This window comes from Erpetoichthys calabaricus, chromosome 9 (genome assembly GCF_900747795.2).
Source record: "Erpetoichthys calabaricus chromosome 9, fErpCal1.3, whole genome shotgun sequence".
Lineage (NCBI taxonomy): Eukaryota > Metazoa > Chordata > Cladistia > Polypteriformes > Polypteridae > Erpetoichthys > Erpetoichthys calabaricus.
Genome location: NC_041402.2, coordinates 107397190 through 107414843, shown reverse-complemented (window position 1 = coordinate 107414843; position 17654 = coordinate 107397190). Strand labels below are relative to the sequence as shown.

Sequence of the window (17654 nt, the reverse complement as noted above, 5' to 3'; positions counted from 1 at the left end):
GAAGGGAGGGGCATTCTGCAATACCTTTTCTGTCATGAAAGGCTTATAGTCTGTGTAACCAGTACCTCATGTACCAGCTACAAGTGCTTTGCATTCTAAATGATGATGCAAATAAAACTAACTTCTAACAATCTAAATAAATAAATAGATGACCATATACTAAATGGAGTGGTGGATAATCTTATTAGATTAAAGATGGACCTGGACAGAATTCAGATTTGCAGACAGCGTTCAAAAGTTCGGAATCATGCAGAAATTTTCATGTTTTTGATAAGAAACTGAACCTTCATTTTTTTAAAATCAGGGTACAATTAAGCTGAAATACCACAGTCATCTGCAATGGTGAAAAAAACATCTCAAACTTACACACTTCTGTGCTTTTGACACTCATCCTATATTTCTGTACCCATTTTAACCTTTTCTTTGTATTTGACAATTTCGGATACAGCTTTTTCTTTGAAACTGTGCCTCTAAGGCAAGCGTCACAAAGTTGTCTTTTCACTGTTGCATATGATACTGATATTTGGAGTTTAGTAGTTAAGGAAACAGCCAAATGAGGACATTCGGTTTGTCAAACTACACACTGATGTACTTATTTTCTTGTGCCATTGTGAATCTGGGCCTTCGGTTTCTTTTTTCTGTTCTATTTAGATCCAGTTTGCCCTCTTCTCTGAAGACAGTTAATAGACGTTGTATAAAATCTTAGTTTCTTGGCAATCTGACACATGGAATAGCTTTCATTTTACAAAACAAAAACAGACGGACATACTTCATGAGAAAGCCTTTTTTTTATTTTGTCCATTTTAAACCCAAACTTGAACTCTTGGAATGCCATTACCTTGTAACACAAGGAAAGGCAACTTACTTGAAATATTTAACAGAATAACAGGATTCAGCTATGCCAACAAAATAACAAAATCTTCTCTAATAAATAATTAGCATTTAAACATAACTGATCAAGGAAGAACTAAGAGTTTTTCCATAAGGGCATTGGAACAATAGCTACTTAAAATTGAGCTTTGCAACTACATCTGAAAAATACATTTTAAATCAGTTATTTCAAGTAGTTATTGTCTTTTGCAACATTATTAATAATAATAATAATTCATTACATTTATATAGCGCTTTTCTCAGTACTCAAAGCGCTATCCACACAGGGAGGAACTGGGAAGCGAACCCACAATCTTCCACAGTCTCCTTACTGCAAAGCAGCAGCAATACCACTGCACCACCTGTGAGGACATTAGTAATGTCTCAGGTGTATTTTAAAATCAATTTAATGGAACCAATTTCTATCAAAAACACAATTTCCTGGCGATTCCAACCTTTTGAATGCCAGTATTTGCTGGATACAGTTAAATTTTACACTTAGGAAGTCATACTGTACTCAAACCCACCCATTGCTTTTTTTTTTTGTTTTTTTTTTTTTAAGCAAGCCACAAAATAATAAATAAAAATCTTTTGAATTATTTGAATTACTTTAATATAAATGTGAATAAATAATTTTTTATGAATAATCCATTCATCCATCCATCCATTGTTCACCGCTTATCCGAAGTCGGTTCGTGGGGGCAGCAGCCTAAGCAGGGACGCCCAGACATCCCTCTCCCCGGCCACCTCCTCCAGCTCCTCTGGGGGGACCACAAGGCATTCCCATGCCAGCCAGGAGATATAATCCCTCCAGCGTGTCCTGGGTCTGCCCATGGCCTTCTCCCTGTGGGACATGCCCGGAACACCCCCTTGTGAGGCGTCCTAGGGAGGCATCCAGGGGGCATCCTGACTGACCACTGAACCACCTCAACTGACTCCTCTCAATGCGGAGGAGCAGCGACTCTACTCTGTGTCTCTCCCAGATAACTGAACTCCTCACCCTATCTCTAAGGGAAAGTCCAGCCACCCTGCAGAGAAAATTCATTTCGGCCACCTTGTATCCGCGATCTTGCTCTTTCGGTCACTACCCAAAGCTTGTGGCCATCGGTGAGGGTAGGAACATAGATCAACTGGTAAATCGACAGCCTCACCTTTTGGCTTAGTGTTACTGTGGATGCCACACCGATCCATCAGTCGACCTTCCGCTCCATCCCTCCCTCACTTGTGAACAAGACCCCGAGATACTTGAACTCCTCCACTTGAGGCAGCAATGTGTTCCCAAACTGGAGAGAGCATTCCACCTTTTTCTGGCACAGAACCATGGCCTCGGATTTAGAGGTGCCGACTCCCATCCCCACCGCTTCACACATGGCTGCGAACCGCTCCAGTGACAGCTGGAGGTCACTGTCCGATGAAGCCAACAGAACCACGTCATCCGCAAATAGCAGAGACGAGATTCTGAGGTCACCGAACCAGACCCCCTCCGCTCCTTGGCTGCGCCTAGGAATTCTGTCCATAAAACTTATGAACAGAATCAGTGACAAAGGGCAGTGAAGCATGGTGGAGGTTCCTTGAATGTTTGGGGCTGCATTTCTGCAAATGGAGTTGGAGATTTGGTCGGGATTAATGGTGTTCTCAATGCTGAGAAATACAGGCAGATACTTATCCATCATGCAATACCATCAGGGAGGCGTATGATTGGCCCCAAATTTATTCTGCAGCAGGACAACGACCCCAAACATACAGCCAAAGTCATTAAGAACTATCTTCAGCGTAAATAAGAACAAGAAGTCCTGGAAGTGATGGTATGGCCCCCACAGAGCCCTGATCTCAATATCATCGAGTGTGTCTGGGATTACATGAAGAGACAGAAGGATGTGAGGAAGCCTACATCCACAGAAGATCTGTGGTTAGTTCTCCAAGATGTTTGGAACAACCTACCAGTCGAGTTCCTTCAAAAACTGTGTGCAAGTGTACCTAGAAGAATTGATGCTGTTTTGAAGGCAAAGGGTGGTCACACCAAATATTGATTTGAATTTCTCTTTTGTTCATTCACTTCATTTTGTTGATAGATGAAAATAAATGATTAACACTTACATTTTTGAAAGCATTCTTTGTTTACAGCATTTTTTCACACCTTCCTAAAACTTTTGCACAGTACTGTAGTTTTTGCGGTTTGTTTCCTTTCAATATTTATTATTAGTCCATTTGTGACTTTAATCTATTTTACGTCCATAATTGGCACAACCAGGCCTAAATATTTTCCTGCGTTACATTTAGGGTTACCTTCTTGGGCAGTATTTTTGACATTGTTGGGCGAAACTTGATACAAGACCCTGTTGTGACGATAAGCTCTTGCTATTTTCACACTAGTTCTTTCATTATTTGTCTCACCGAGTGCTACAGAAATCACTTATTTGCAGTGATTCTCTCTATAGGCTCTGCAACAAAATATTATGTCAATGCCATTTTCATCAGTAGTATTATAAATATTCAAACTTCAAAGCAGTTACATTTTTGGAATTAACAAGGATGGGTGCCAATTACTTTTGTCAGTTTCAAGTTATTTCAGAGACAATTGTGGGTTGTTCTTTTTAATTGAAGGATACCAACAAATTACACTATGCGCTCTTTAGTAATTGTTTTCATTAACACTATAATTACCAAAGCCAATGAAAAAACTCGTAATCCCAGCCCACCTTAAATCCGTTAGCACCTCTCCTTCAGAATCTTTTGTTTTGTAAATGTGTCGATCAACACAAGCAGCCTGTTATCCCATCCCCACACCAACGCAGAAAGGGCAGAATGTTATCTCAGCATATGTCTATTACCTGCATGTGAGTTGCCGTGAGTTGTAGAGGCTAAATAATATATCTTTATTTGGAATACAAGCATTTCATGTGTGTTCCGTGTCTACAGCACTCTATGTAAACACATTGTTAAAACAGAAACGGTTTTCATGTTATAGTAATAATTGACAAAATGTAGACATGAAGTGTATAATGTGTGAAGCCTGAAGTCCAAATATCAAATAAACACTTTCACAAAAGGTACAAATATAACAAAACAAGTGTGCTTTTATTCAAGAATATAACTGCAGAAAACGAACTCGCGTTAGGGTGCGACATTGACATGCCCTTAATTCGACCGCTTTGGTGGTACAGCGGTAAAGAACTGCTGACTCGTAACCAAAATGTTTGTGGTTCAATGCTGGATGCCTACGTTTTGAGTAGTGAGCTGCTCTTATTCTTTATAGAATAAAACCACACATTTGATTAGAGTCTGTAATAACTGTTGTAAATTCATGGTACTTGTAAAGGATAGCGTTTTTTATTTATTTATTTATTATTTATTCAGTTTTATTCTCTCAGTCACACTCAATCTCACCCTGGTCTAACACTATTTTCAAATAAAGACGTGCTATAGCAGAGGTGAACTCGGAAGAGGACAAGGGTTCTATATGAGAGAAAGAACAGAAGCCCTTCCCACAAGAAACGTCCACTCATATATAAGAACAACGCAGCTGCACCAGGCGTAAAGGCGAAAGATGGCACCATTTGGATGCAGCAACAGGTTGGGCGTCATCCTGCCAGTCAATCTGCCCCACACCTGTCCTTCAAATGAAACAGCATGGCTTACAGAGCTTGCCAAGGTATCATTCAAAGTCCTCTTTGTGATTATGTTTTGTGGTGGTCTTTATATGAAAACCATGTATATGTTACTTGTATAAAAGCCAGATTGAATGTTATTTACCTATATTTACTTACTTATCTTCCTACAGTGTAAAGTGACAAGTAGACTGCAGAGCTTCCTCTGGTTGATCAACATGGGCATGCTCACAAAGTACATGTGTACTGATGTGACATTAGCTGCAGGTGGAAGCTCCTGTTGCACTCTACGCAACTGTGTTTGATCTTATTCAGGAAAAGATCCCAGTCACCCCACAGGAGAAACACTTTCCGAGATTAAGGCCATAAAGCTTATGAAATCATTTCTGGACAAAGGCAGAACCGTAACAACAGTTACAAGTGAACATTCATATCAACATGTCATTTGAAATATTTTTTTATTCAGTTTTATTCTTGAATAAAACTTAGCTTGAACAATTTTTAATTCAGTTTTATTCTTGGATTCTTGTATAAAAAAATTGCTCAAATGACATGTTGATGTGAATGCCTGTGTGTAAGGAAAAGTAAAATCTATCACAGACACTGGTGTCTGTTTGGTCAACAAGACACCAAAAAGAAATGATTGAGCTGCATTTGTGTGTCTGCTTTTATCCCTTCAGCGTTACCTTTTATAAGTACCATAAATTTACACTGCTGTTACAGATAGATTCAAATCAAATGTATGTTTCTATTAAATAATAGCAGCTCACTATCAAAACAAAAAATGTGAGGAGGACCCGGGATTAAACCCGTAATCTCTTGATTATGAGGCAGCAGTCCTTACCTTTGCATCAGTAAAGCTGATGTATTTACTTTGCATCGATTGATAGTTGGGCTTCACTTTTTACACATTGGCAGTAACGTGTAAATTGAGTAATTTCTTTTTCTTTGGTTATATTCTTGAATAAAAGCACACTTGTTTTGTTATACCTTTTGTGAAAGTGTTTAATATTTGGACTTCAGTCTTCACACATTGTATACTTCACGTCAGCATTTTGTCAATAATTACTATAACATGAAAAAAAAGTTTTTGTTTTAGTTATATGTTCAACATTTCTTGCCTCACATTTCCTGTCATCCTACATTTACACAGATCGTTGTAGACACGGAACACACATTAAATGTATGTACAGTAATCCCTCGCTACTTCGCGGTTCACTTTTCGCGGATTCACGACTTCGCGGGTTTTTAAATACAAGTGATTGCCCGCCTATCGCGGAAGTTATGTTCCAGACCCATCAGCAACAGGAGAAAATCCGCGATATAGAAAGACCATATAAATAAACATTTTTATAGTTTAAGCCTTAAAATATCCATCCCACATGCTTTAAACACATGTAAACTTATAAAACACACTTTGTTAACACATATGATATGTGGATGTCGGGCTAAGGATATGAGTAACATCTCACTATTATAAAACATTTTAACTTCACGCAAGACAAGACAGTGAGACAGGAAAATTGGTGATGTACAGGCTTAAAATCATTGACACGCAGAGCGACAAGCAGCACAAAGCCAGCACAAAGTCCACTTCTCCTTAGCGTTCATTCAGCTCCCCACCCCCTTGACAATGCGAAGTGGCAGGAGCGTACTGCGCCTCCAGGGAGGGGGGGTTTGAGCGAAGGTGCGTTCAGCTCTCGCTCACCCCCCCACCCACCCACCCACACACACACACACACACACACACTCCTCCTTCCGAACGCACAGAGCGACAAGCAGGCATTTTGGCAGAAGCAGCACAAAGTCCATTTCTGCTCAGCGTGAGTTCAGCTGCCCCCCTTCACAAAGCGAGTGCAGACACATTGACGTCTGATCGCTGCGTGCAGTGTTGGTCTGAGGTGTTTAAGAATGTAGAAAGTGTTTAAGAGCATAGGAAGTGTTTATAAGGGAAAGGTTAACAAGAGAGTGAGAAAGGTTTATAAGAGTGTGGGAAGGGTTTATAAAGCCTTAAAATATGTATAAATAATCAAATAAATATAGGTCGCTACTTCGCGGATTTTCACCTATCGCGGGGGGCTCTGGAACGTAACCCCCACGATAGGTGAGGGATTACTGTATTCCAAATAACAACATACAGTTAGGTCCATAAATACAGGCCTCTCTCATCTTTTTAAGTGGGAGAACTTGCACAATTCGTGGCTGACTAAATACTTTTTTGCCCCACTGTGTGTTTATATATATATATATATATATATATATATATATATATATATATATATATATATATATATATACATACATACATACATACATACATAAACACATATCCTACATTGACATTAGGTTCACTGATATTATTTATAAGAAAACCCAAACAGACAGGGAGAGAACATGCAAATTCCACACAAACAGTATAAATGGCCAATCAAACTCCCCAAAAGCAGCTCTAACCACTATGAGATTTCACAATATTAAATGTAATACATAATACAATGTTTTGATGAAGTAAACCACTGCACCCTTTAAAATCAGTCAAGACTTGGTGTTTTAAAGAATATCAGGATTGCACTGAAAAAACATATTAAGATTAACTTTTACCATCAGGTATAACTGGTGGAAGTCTGGGTCCAAACTGCTCTTCAGTTGCTAGATTTTCTGAAGTATCAGAAGATTTTGTAGGCTGACATTCCTCTTTATTTGAAAATGTTTCTAAAGACGTGATTCAAAAAAGGAATTAATTTTGCTTTGTAACATATTACAGTTAAAAGACAAAAAACCTGACCTTTCATTTAACCAAAATAGATCAAAAATTGACCTGTAACTAAAGCACAACAAAAATAAAAACACAGTGTATGATTAAACATTTTAAAAAGCACACTTAACTCTATAGACATTTTCAATTAACTATGCTAAGGGTATATAGCATATGAAATCTGACTAACATTATTATTCCCACTTAGCTCTCATGATAAAAATATTCTAGCTGTAGAAAATAATTACCAAGCATAAAACATATTTTACTTAATAAAAATAGAAATATGAATTTTCTTCATTTGTTCTTAAATACATTGTCTAAAATTAGCATTAGAAGTCTTATGCTATTGAAAAAGTAGCACAAGTACTTTTACATGACCATTGCACTGACTCTTTTTCTCTCTTTCCTGTAGACCATTCCCGGGAGATTCCATCTGGCTCTCTTGATGTCACTTCCGGGACCGAGCCAATGGAAGGAGACCTTACCGGCTCCGGCCTCTGTGATGTCACGTCCGGGCTCGAACCAATGGCTAAAGAACATGGGCCTGATCCTTATGACCTCACTTCCTGTCTTCCCTTTAAAAGCCTGCCCCTTTTCCCTATTTCCTCAGTCTTGTTCTGGACTCAGTTGTATGCACATCAGTGCTGTTTTTTTTTTTTTTTTTTTTTTTTTTTAAATCAAATAGACTTTGCAGCCAGAATACCATATTATACGGGTGGCTGCCCCAAACTTTTATGTATGTCTCGTTATTGTGACATTGGCGTAGTCAGCAAGATCAAGAAGTCCTGGAAGAGAAGGGGACAGAACCTGCAACACATCCAGCTGGGAGCGTACCAGGGCCGAGTTTCCAGGCGGGGAGGGTGTGCCGTGTTTCGGAGTGGCCCGGTACAGGCTCTGCTCCTGGCATGCTCCACTTGGCAACCTAGGCAGGCCAGGGAGTGTTCTGGAGGGGCTCACAGAATTGGGCTGCTTTGGAAGGGGGAGGCAAAGAGGGCCGTTTATGCTCTCTCGGAGGAGAGTGCCCGCCTCCCTGTGAAGCCAGAGTCCCGATTCCCACCTAGGGGTGCCCCAGACTGGCAGGTGAGTAGCCTGAAAAACTGGAGGTTCGACCCAGAGCGGCCGACCCCTCAACAAGCCTGGTCCCTATGGGCAAAAGTAGGGCAGTGGCTACAGCCACAGGAAAACAAGCCCTTTCAAGTAATAGAGCAGGTGGCTTGCTATCTGCTTCTAGACACACTACCCTGGGGCTTCACCCAGCCGGTCTGGGGTAGACAATTCAGAAACATGGCAGAGCTCATAGAGCTCGTAGAAAGACAAAGGATGGCCTCACAATCTTGGGGAGCTGAACTGTCCCTTGGCCAAACTCAACCGGAGTATGTCTCAAAATCTAGCCCCCGTGTACAACCCAGAGCTTGTGCCGATGTCCCCGAGGCCGCGGGCGCGCAAACCGCTTGGGAATGAGGTGGAATGCAGGTGGAGGGGGAAGAGGGGTTGGTGTGCTCTGACAAACCCGTTGGTGGTCCCACACACAGGCGTGGTGATCGTTAACGGGTATAAAACTTCTGCTCTGTTTGATACCGGCAGCAACATTTCCACTGTTGCCTGCCGATTTGTGCTACCGCAACAGTGGTTGAAATTTAAGACTGGTATAACCTGTGTCCACGGAGAAACCTGCTGGTACAGGACCGCCGTTTGTGTCATCAGTTACAGAGGATCAGTTCAGAAATTAACCGTGGCGATCCTCCCTGATCCTCCACACCCGGTGATACTAGGGCGGGACTGGTCTAATATCAAAAGCGGTGAGTCACATACCACTCCTGGGGTTAACTTGGGCCTAATTATGGACGGGGATGAGCCGTCTCAAGCTGCCTCCACGCCGTGTAATCAGCCGGCAGAGAGAGACGAAGCAGCCGCCCTGAGTGACATGGCAACTCCTGGGCCGTCACGTCATCCACCAGCGCCGCAGCGGAGCGGGAGGCAACCACGCCCCTTGAGGTCAGTCCAGACCCTCTCTCCCTTTTACGATTCCAATTTAGAGAGACGCCGGCTTCCTTTAAAAGGGAGTGATAATTCCCTGAAATTTGCAAAAAATGCAGTGGTCCTAGTCAACGGCCAGCGCACAAACCAGTCAATGCCACAGGGTCCTCACTTTGTTTTAGAAAACGACCTTCTCTATCGCGTAGCAATGCATGACGGGCAGGAGAGAAGGCTGCTTCTAATCCCGTGGACCTTTCCGGTGGCAGGTCTGTGAGTTAGCACACGCCCACCTCCTAGGTGGCCACTTGGGCACCGAAAAAACCCTGGAACAGATCAAGTTCCATTTCTACTGGCCGGGAATTAATGAGGAGGTTCGTCGCTTTTGCACTTCCTGCCCGGAGTGTCAACTGCGACAAATTCCAAGAAAGGACTGTGCTCCTCTCGTTCCTATTCCCCTGATTGACATCCCCTTCCATCGAATTGGGGTCGATATAGTTGGACCTCTACAGCCCTCAGCCCGAGGACACAAGTACATCCTAGTCCTCGTGGATTATGCTACCAAATACCCCGAAGCTGTTCCGTTCCACTCAGCCACTTCTAAAGCCATTGCACGGGAATTACTAGGGGTCTTTGCGCGCGTGGGTATCCCCAAAGAAGTCTTGACGGACCAGGGGACACCTTTCACCTCGGAGACGTTCAAGGAGACTGCCAGATTACTGAAAATAAAGCATTTAAAGACCGCAGTGTATCATCCTCAAACCGACGATTTAGTGGAGAGGTTCAATCAGACTCTCAAACAAATGCTGCGTAAGGTGGTCAGCGAGGATGGAAGGAACTGGGATCAGCTCCTCCCCCTCGTCCTTTTTTGCCTATCGGGAAGTCCCACAAGCCTCCACGGGGTTCTCCCCTTTTGAATTACTGTATGGGCAACAACCCCGGGGCATATTAGATATCCTAAAAGAAGGATGGGAAGAAGAGGCTCTTCCCTCTACAAACATATTAAAGTATATCGCGCAATTACGCGATAGATTTGTAAAGATTCGGCCCCTCCTTAAAAGTCACATGGAAGAGGCCCAAGCAGCACAGGTCCATTATTACAACCGCGGCACGTCTCTCCGGGAGTTCTGCCCGGGAGATCGGGTCATGGTCCTAGTGCCTACCTCCCACTCTAAGTTGCTTGCCCATTGGCAAGGCCCCTACGAAGTTAAGGAGAGGAAGGTGCTCGTCGACTATTTGGTGAGTCAACCCAATCGTCGGCCGAAGGAGCGGGTTTATCATGTGAACCTGCTGAAACTGTGGAAGGACAGCGATCCCGATCCCTCCTCCGGCCAGCCCCGCTCACTCTTCACTCACACAGCTAGCCTTAACTTTGGTGCGGATTTAAGTCCCAGACAATGGCGGGAGCTGGAGACAGTTATCCGGGCCGTTCGGGAGGTAGTCAGTGAGAACCCAGGAAGGACCTCTCTGGTTGAGCACAACATTGTGACAAAGCCCGGGGTTATTGTCCGAGAACGCCCGTATCGTCTTCCCGAGGCAAAAAGGGCTGAAGTGGAGCTTGAGATCAAGCGCATGCTGGAACTAGGTGTGACTGAGGAAAGTTATAGTCCCTGGTTCAGTCCCATTGTGCTGGTCGGTAAGCCTGACGGGAGTTGGAGATTTTGCAAAGACTTCCGTCGGCTTAATCAAGTCTCCCAATTTGATGCCTATCCAATGCCACGAGTGGACGACCTCCTCAAGAGGCTTGGACAGGCTCGATATTTGACCACACTGGACATGACAAAAGGGTACTGGCAGGTTCCTTTAATGGACTCCGCGAAGGTAAAAATCGCGTTTAGTACCCCTAGCGGACACTGGCAGTATCGTGTCCTTCCATTTGGGTTACACGGGGCTCCAGCAACCTTCCAGCGTCTGGTGGACAAAGTGCTCTGGCCTCATAACTCATACAGTGCTGCCTACCTGGATGACGTGGTCATCTATTCCAGCACATGGAGGGAACACCTACAGCATGTCCGAGCGGTATTGCGGACACTTGGTGAGGCCGGGCTCCGGATTAATCCCAAGAAATGCCTCTTTGGATTGAGCGAGGCCAAATATTTAGGCTACCTGGTGGGTCGGGGTACCGTAAGGCCACAGTGCTCCAAAGTAGATGCCATTTTGAAATGGCCCCGTCCGCAAACCAAGTGGCAGGTCCAACACTTTCTCAGGTTAGCGGGGTACTACCGCCGGTAGTAAAATAGGGAACACCTATTTTGATGGCACCTAACTTTTCTTTGCCTTTCATCCTCCAGACGGACGCTTCAGACACAGGCCTGGGGGCCGTGCTGAGCCAAAGTGTCGATGGTGTGGAACACCCCATCATGTTCCTGAGCCGGAAACTGTTGGACCAGGTATGCAGCTGTGGAAAGGGAGGCTTTGGCGATTAAATGGGTGATTACTCAGCTTAGGTACTACTTGCTGGGCCGGGAATTCACCCTTGTCACGGACCATGCACCTCTTCAGTGGATGGCCCTGCACAAGGAGTCGAATCCGCGGGTCACCCGGTGGTTTCTTGACTACAGCCGTATAAGTTTTCGCAAGTTTATCGCCGAGGCGCTCTCCATGCCAACGCTGATGCTCTTTCTCGGGTTCACAACCTCTCGGTTAGGGTCGCCCGACCCGACGGGTCTGGGCTAAGGGAGGGGCCTTGTCACACACGTGCGCATGGGAGCCAGCTAAAGGGCTTGAGTGACGCCAGTTCTGAGGCATGCCTGGAGGTGGCAGAGTGCACTGACTATTTCTCTCTTTCCTGTAGACCATTCCCGGGAGATTCCATCTGGCTCTCTTGACGTCACTTTCGGGACCAAGCCAATGGAAGGAGACCTTACCGGCTCCGGCCCCTGTGATGTCACGTCCGGGCTCAAACCAATGGCTAAAGAACATAGGCCTGATCCTTATGACCTCACTTCCCATCTTCCCCTTTAAAAGCCTGCCCCTTTTCCCTATTTCCTCAGTCTTGTTTTGGACTCAGTTGTAAACACATCAGTGCTGTTTATTTGATAAAAAAATGACTTTGCAGCCAGGATACCATATTATACGGGTGGATGCCCCAAACCTTTATCTGAGTATGTCTCGTTATTGTGACACTATCTCTATCTATATCTCTATCTCTATATCACACACACACACACACACACACACACACACACACACACACACAGCCTTAAATGAAAACACACACAAAAAATATTTCTTCCCAGCTTTACTAACTCAATGCAACCTATAACATCAAAGTGAAAGATATCACAGCTACAGTTCAGAAAAATTATTAAAAAAAATCAAAAGCAAGACATACTGAGATTAATAAAGGATCACCCCCCCAATGTCAATATTTTATTGAACCACCTTTTGCTTTAATGACAGCCTTGAGTCTGTTGGGTTACTTGGGGAAGATCTACTACATTACCTTTCTTGGATACATCCTTCTTTCAACTTCGGACGGTGTTCTTTGTTAATGTGTTTAACAAAACAATTTTCAGTATAAATTCATAAAAGAAATGTAGTTACTATAGGGGATGTTTTGCATATTTAGCAAGCCATTACAGTGCTTCTGGAAGTTCAAATGAGTGGTCCTAAAAGGCTGCTCCACAGATGTGTCTGAAATAATTCTGCAATTTATGTGACATATTTACAAGACACAAGACACTGACAGAGTGGTGCGAACAGATTTAAGGTGGGCCGGAATTAAGAGTTTTTTCGTAGGCTTTGGTAATTCTAGTGTTAACCATTGAACAGTTTACTGGATTGAAATGAGTTTACATCTTATTTGCATATGTATGTAGAACAATGGTAAAAAACATGAAAAGTATAACCTGTATGAACATGTGATTTGTCTCTTTCAATGTATAAAGATGTACTACAGGAAAAGGTTTTCAAATGTGAGATTAATGTGGAAAATTCAGCTTTCTGACATATACCAAGGCATGTTTTCATATCTGTAATATATTTCATACATGTTGCAAACATTCAATATTGAGGATTTTATATGAACTTATTAAAAGTGATAAAGAGTCAGACATTACTTATCTTGGTATCAGCCTAAACATAAACAATAGGCTGAAATTCAGTATGCGTGTAGATTGTTGAAATGAGTGGTCTCTAGTTTTCTTCAGGACAGTGATAAGCAGCTTGTCCAAAGTGTTGGAGTTCAAGTATCTTGAGGTCTTTTCCACAGGGAGAGAAATGATCCTGAGTTTGAGCAATGAATGGGTGAATCAGTAGTAATTTAGCAGATGTTATACCAGATCTTGTGGGTGAAGCAGAAGTTAAGTCCTCAGATGAAGCATTTCATTTACCAATCAATGTACATAGCCATCCTCATCTGTGGTCTAAAATTCTAGGTAATGACCAAAATAATGAGTGGTTAACAGAGTTTAAAGTCAGGAAGAAATTCAGGGTAAGGGCTTGTCTGTCCATCTGTTTTATTCCAGTCTGGAAACATAAAAGGGAGAACTTCATACAGTTTTTCCTTGGAAGTTCCAAACATAAAAAATGTCTAGTAATGTCTAATGAGGCAACAGGTCATAGTTTATCTTCTGTATTTATTGTACTTTGCTTTCTCCCTATTTTGCTATTTCCCTGGGCACATTGTTGAGCTAATAATTGTTTTTAGAAGTTCCTGTCTTATAGTGTTATTCTGCACACTAGTACTCTGAAAGTACACCATAGTTTTTCCACCAGGAAGTAAATCAATTCTAAATTTTACCAAACTGTTACCATATAACTAATTTTTACATATTATATGGCCAAGTGCTCATTAATACCAAATTTGCTTTAAAACAGTTTTCAGGTTAAACATTCTTGAAAGTTTTTGAATAATTACATGACCTTACAACCCACAAAATGTGTTTGCAAGGCTCAAGTTAAAACAACACTGTCATTAATAAGTCTTCAATTACAGTGAAAGATTAATCATTTGTTACTCCAACACTTACTTTTAATTAATAGCACTCACCTTTGGTTTTATTTTCACAAGGTTCTTGGCATTCTATCAGACTTGTAGGATCTTTTATGAGGCTACTCTTGTTTTGTCCTTGCTGGTTGTCTTCATCATTACTGTCACCTTCAGATGAAGATTCATCATCAGAAGAGTTAGCAAAGATTGCTTTGAACAAATCCATTGACGGCCTTTTTTCTTCTAGGTCATCCTTTGGAATTTAAGCAAAGAACATTTTTGAAATTGTGCATTTTTCAAAGTGATTCACATAAAAGTTAACCATTATGAACATATTTAAACAAAATGCTTAAGAACAATAAATAAAAGCCCAAAGGTGGAAGAGAAAAGGCCTTTACATTAACACTAGAATCCCAGACGCCTACGAAAAAAATAGTAATCCAGGGCCACCTTAAATTCCTTCACACCTCTCTGTCAGTATCTTTTGTTTTGTAAATGTGTCGAACAGCACAAGCAGCAAGCAACCTGCTATCCCATCCACCCCCACCAATGAAGCCGAGTCTGTTGCAAAATTCTCAGAGATCAGGTCTCTTCATCTGGCAGAGTGGTGCCTGGAGTTGTATAGGGTAAATAATATATCGTTATTTGGAATACATACATTTCATGTGTGTTCTGTGTCTACAATGATCTGTGTAAGTGTAGGATGACAGTAACTGCTGAACGCATAGCTAAAACAGAAACGTTTTCCATGTTATACTAATAATGACGTGAAGTGTATAATGTGTGAAGACTTTAGTCCAAATATCAAATAAACATGTGCACTTTTATTTAAGAACATAACCAAAGAAAAAATAATCATTTGATTTACATATTGCTGTCAATCAGTTAAAAACTTAACCTCAAATGTCAGATGACAGAATGTTGATACATATTTTTGGATGGTGCAGAGGTTAAGAACTGCTGCTTTATAACCAAAAGGAGTAGTGAGCTGCTACTATTATTACTATAATATAATAAAAACATACATTTGATTTGTGTCTGTAACACCCGGTGTAAAGTTTTCCTACTTGTAAAAGTTAGCGCTTTTTTTTTTATTATTCAGTTTTATTCTGTTAGTGACGTTCACGTGGTACAATGAACTTGCCTCTCCTTCATTGAGTTGATGGCATTTATCTTAATTCTTTCAACAAGAGCAGCGATGACCACAGTTTGTGCTGTGATTGATGCCTGCTCAGAACTATTTGTTGTACTGGCAATACTTCTGGACCAGGTTGATACCAAAATTCCACAAATGTAACGGTACTAGCTTTTTTTTTTTTTTTATAGTATTTTTAGTGACTGCCAAGTAGACAAGTTACTTTAGATGGCACAATTATGCATGAGAAAAATATAAGCAAAAAATAAACATAACGATTTGGGGGTGTAAAGAGATAGTGGAAATGAATCATTAGCTGATCATTATTCCTTCAGTGGCTGCTCCAATTATTTGGGATGCCACGCATTCTCAGCTACTTCATCCATTTGCTCAACACATATGTGCCTTGCCCCGCCTCAATCCACTCACCTAGAATTAGAGGCAAGTTGTTTGCTGTCCCCTGGTTAATGAGCCAAACCAAGGCCAGGCAGGGTCACTTATTTTGTGCTGTTTATTTGAACAACACTCTTTAAGACTAGCGCTCCATCATTCCCTTCATTTGAAAACCCATGCACCGAAGTCTATTGCCATAGCATGTTACTTTTTCATTTTATATTTCAAATATTTCATATTTGTCCTCAATGTGTGCCATAGGTATGTTCCATATAGCCCTCTTTTTTTTGTTGGGTCAGTTGCAGGGAATGTCATATCCCTAGAACTTGTGTCTGACCAATGAGATATTGACGAAGGTCAAATATTTGATGAAGACACTGTGTCTGATTATTCATCAGGAGGAGAGGTACATTTTTCCAAACAATGTCTGATCAAACGGGCAGCACGGTGGTGCGGTGGTAGCGCTGCTGCCTCGCGGTTTGGAGACCTGGATTCACTTCCCGGGTCCTCCCTGTGTGGAGTTTGCATGTTCTCCCCGTGTCTGCGTGGGTTTCCTCCGGGTGCTCCAGTTTCCTCCCACAGTCCAAAGACATGCAGGTTAGGTGCATTGGCGATTCTAAATTGTCCCTAGTGTGTGTGTGCCCTGCGGTGGGCTGGCGCCCTGCCCAGGGTTTGTTTCCTGCCTTGTGCCCTGTGTTGGCTGGGATTGGCTCCAGCAGACCCCCGTGACCCTGTAGTTAGGATATAGCGGGTTGGATAATGGATGGATGGATGTTTGATCAAACTCCACTTTGATCAGTCCCATGTGCCCCAATCACATTTGGAAATCCTGGGTAATGAGAATGTTAGGCTGATTGTGAGATTCTTCATGGAACTGTGGGTGTTTTTGCCTGTGTATTATCTACCTGCAATGGCATGAAACACCTCTTTTATTGTCTGCACACGCAGGTGTCCAGGAAACGCTATGAAAACCCGAAGGAAATATTTCAGAGCCAAACAGACTTTACGAACTGCCTGGCAAACTGCACTTTTAGATAGATTTTCAGCATCGCCTACAATATATAAAGTGTCGCTTGCAAAAAACCTCAAAGCAATGCATAATGTCTGTGTGGTTGTGAGAGCCCGACTTCGCCTAGTTTGACTTCGAATATAAGGTGGTCATAAATGTTTGAGGTACAATATTCCCCCTCGGCTAAAGCGGTATCTTTCGAAAAGAATTTCCTCCGGGAGCAATAAAGGATCTTGCCGATCGTGCAAAACCCTCTCTATATGAAATTCTCTTCTTATAATTTGCGCACCAATATCAATTGGTTGCTCATTCATGAACGATGAAGCCATGACTGAATGAATTCCATGCACGGACACTGATTAACTGTGTGAGCTAATCCTCGTATACATAGAACAAACTGAGGATTTGGATGTGCTGCTATGACAACACATCCAGCAAGAGTTTTGAAAAACCAACAGATCCAGGATCATGCCAAATTGTCAACAATTACATCCGGCTAAACGAGTAATCCACGTACAAAAAATACCCCCCATATAGGAATTCCCATGTACATCACAGATTAGAACCGAGGCCCTGCCTTATATTTTTCTTTATTTATGCCAATACCCGTTTTTTTAATTTAAATGACAATTGGTTAACTACTCGATGGATATACCACGATTTTAAAACTTTTGTTACGGTTAGCGGTTTCTATATTTTATATTCTGTTACAGAAAAACGCATAATATTATTCACTTGAAAAACAGAGGAACTTTTAATAAAAAGCCTTTGAAAGAGATTTTGTTTTTGCCGTAATATCAAATTGATCTCCAGTATCTTAAAATAATGGTACTGATATCAAATGCAAAAACTCTTGATATTGTGACATCACTACAAGAAACCTTTCCATATTTTGAAAAATATTTCAATTGATAATCCTTCAATAAAATTATTTTTTTAATTTTTTGATAAAGTACATTCTTAGGTCACTGAAA

General features: G+C 41.8%; 1 protein-coding gene across 2 annotated transcripts in view; it reads right to left on the bottom strand.

Annotated features, from left to right (window-relative positions):
* gpatch1 (G patch domain containing 1) overlaps positions 1 to 17654 on the bottom strand; it is a 206805-nt gene that overhangs the window by 19654 nt on the left and 169497 nt on the right. For both annotated transcript variants that reach the window (XM_028810057.2, XM_028810059.2), the window contains exons 16-17: positions 14204 to 14396; positions 7080 to 7190 (exon numbers count right to left, since the gene is read on the bottom strand). In XM_028810057.2, the coding sequence (XP_028665890.2) occupies positions 7080 to 7190; positions 14204 to 14396 (304 nt within the window). The remainder of the gene's footprint in view (positions 1 to 7079; positions 7191 to 14203; positions 14397 to 17654) is intronic.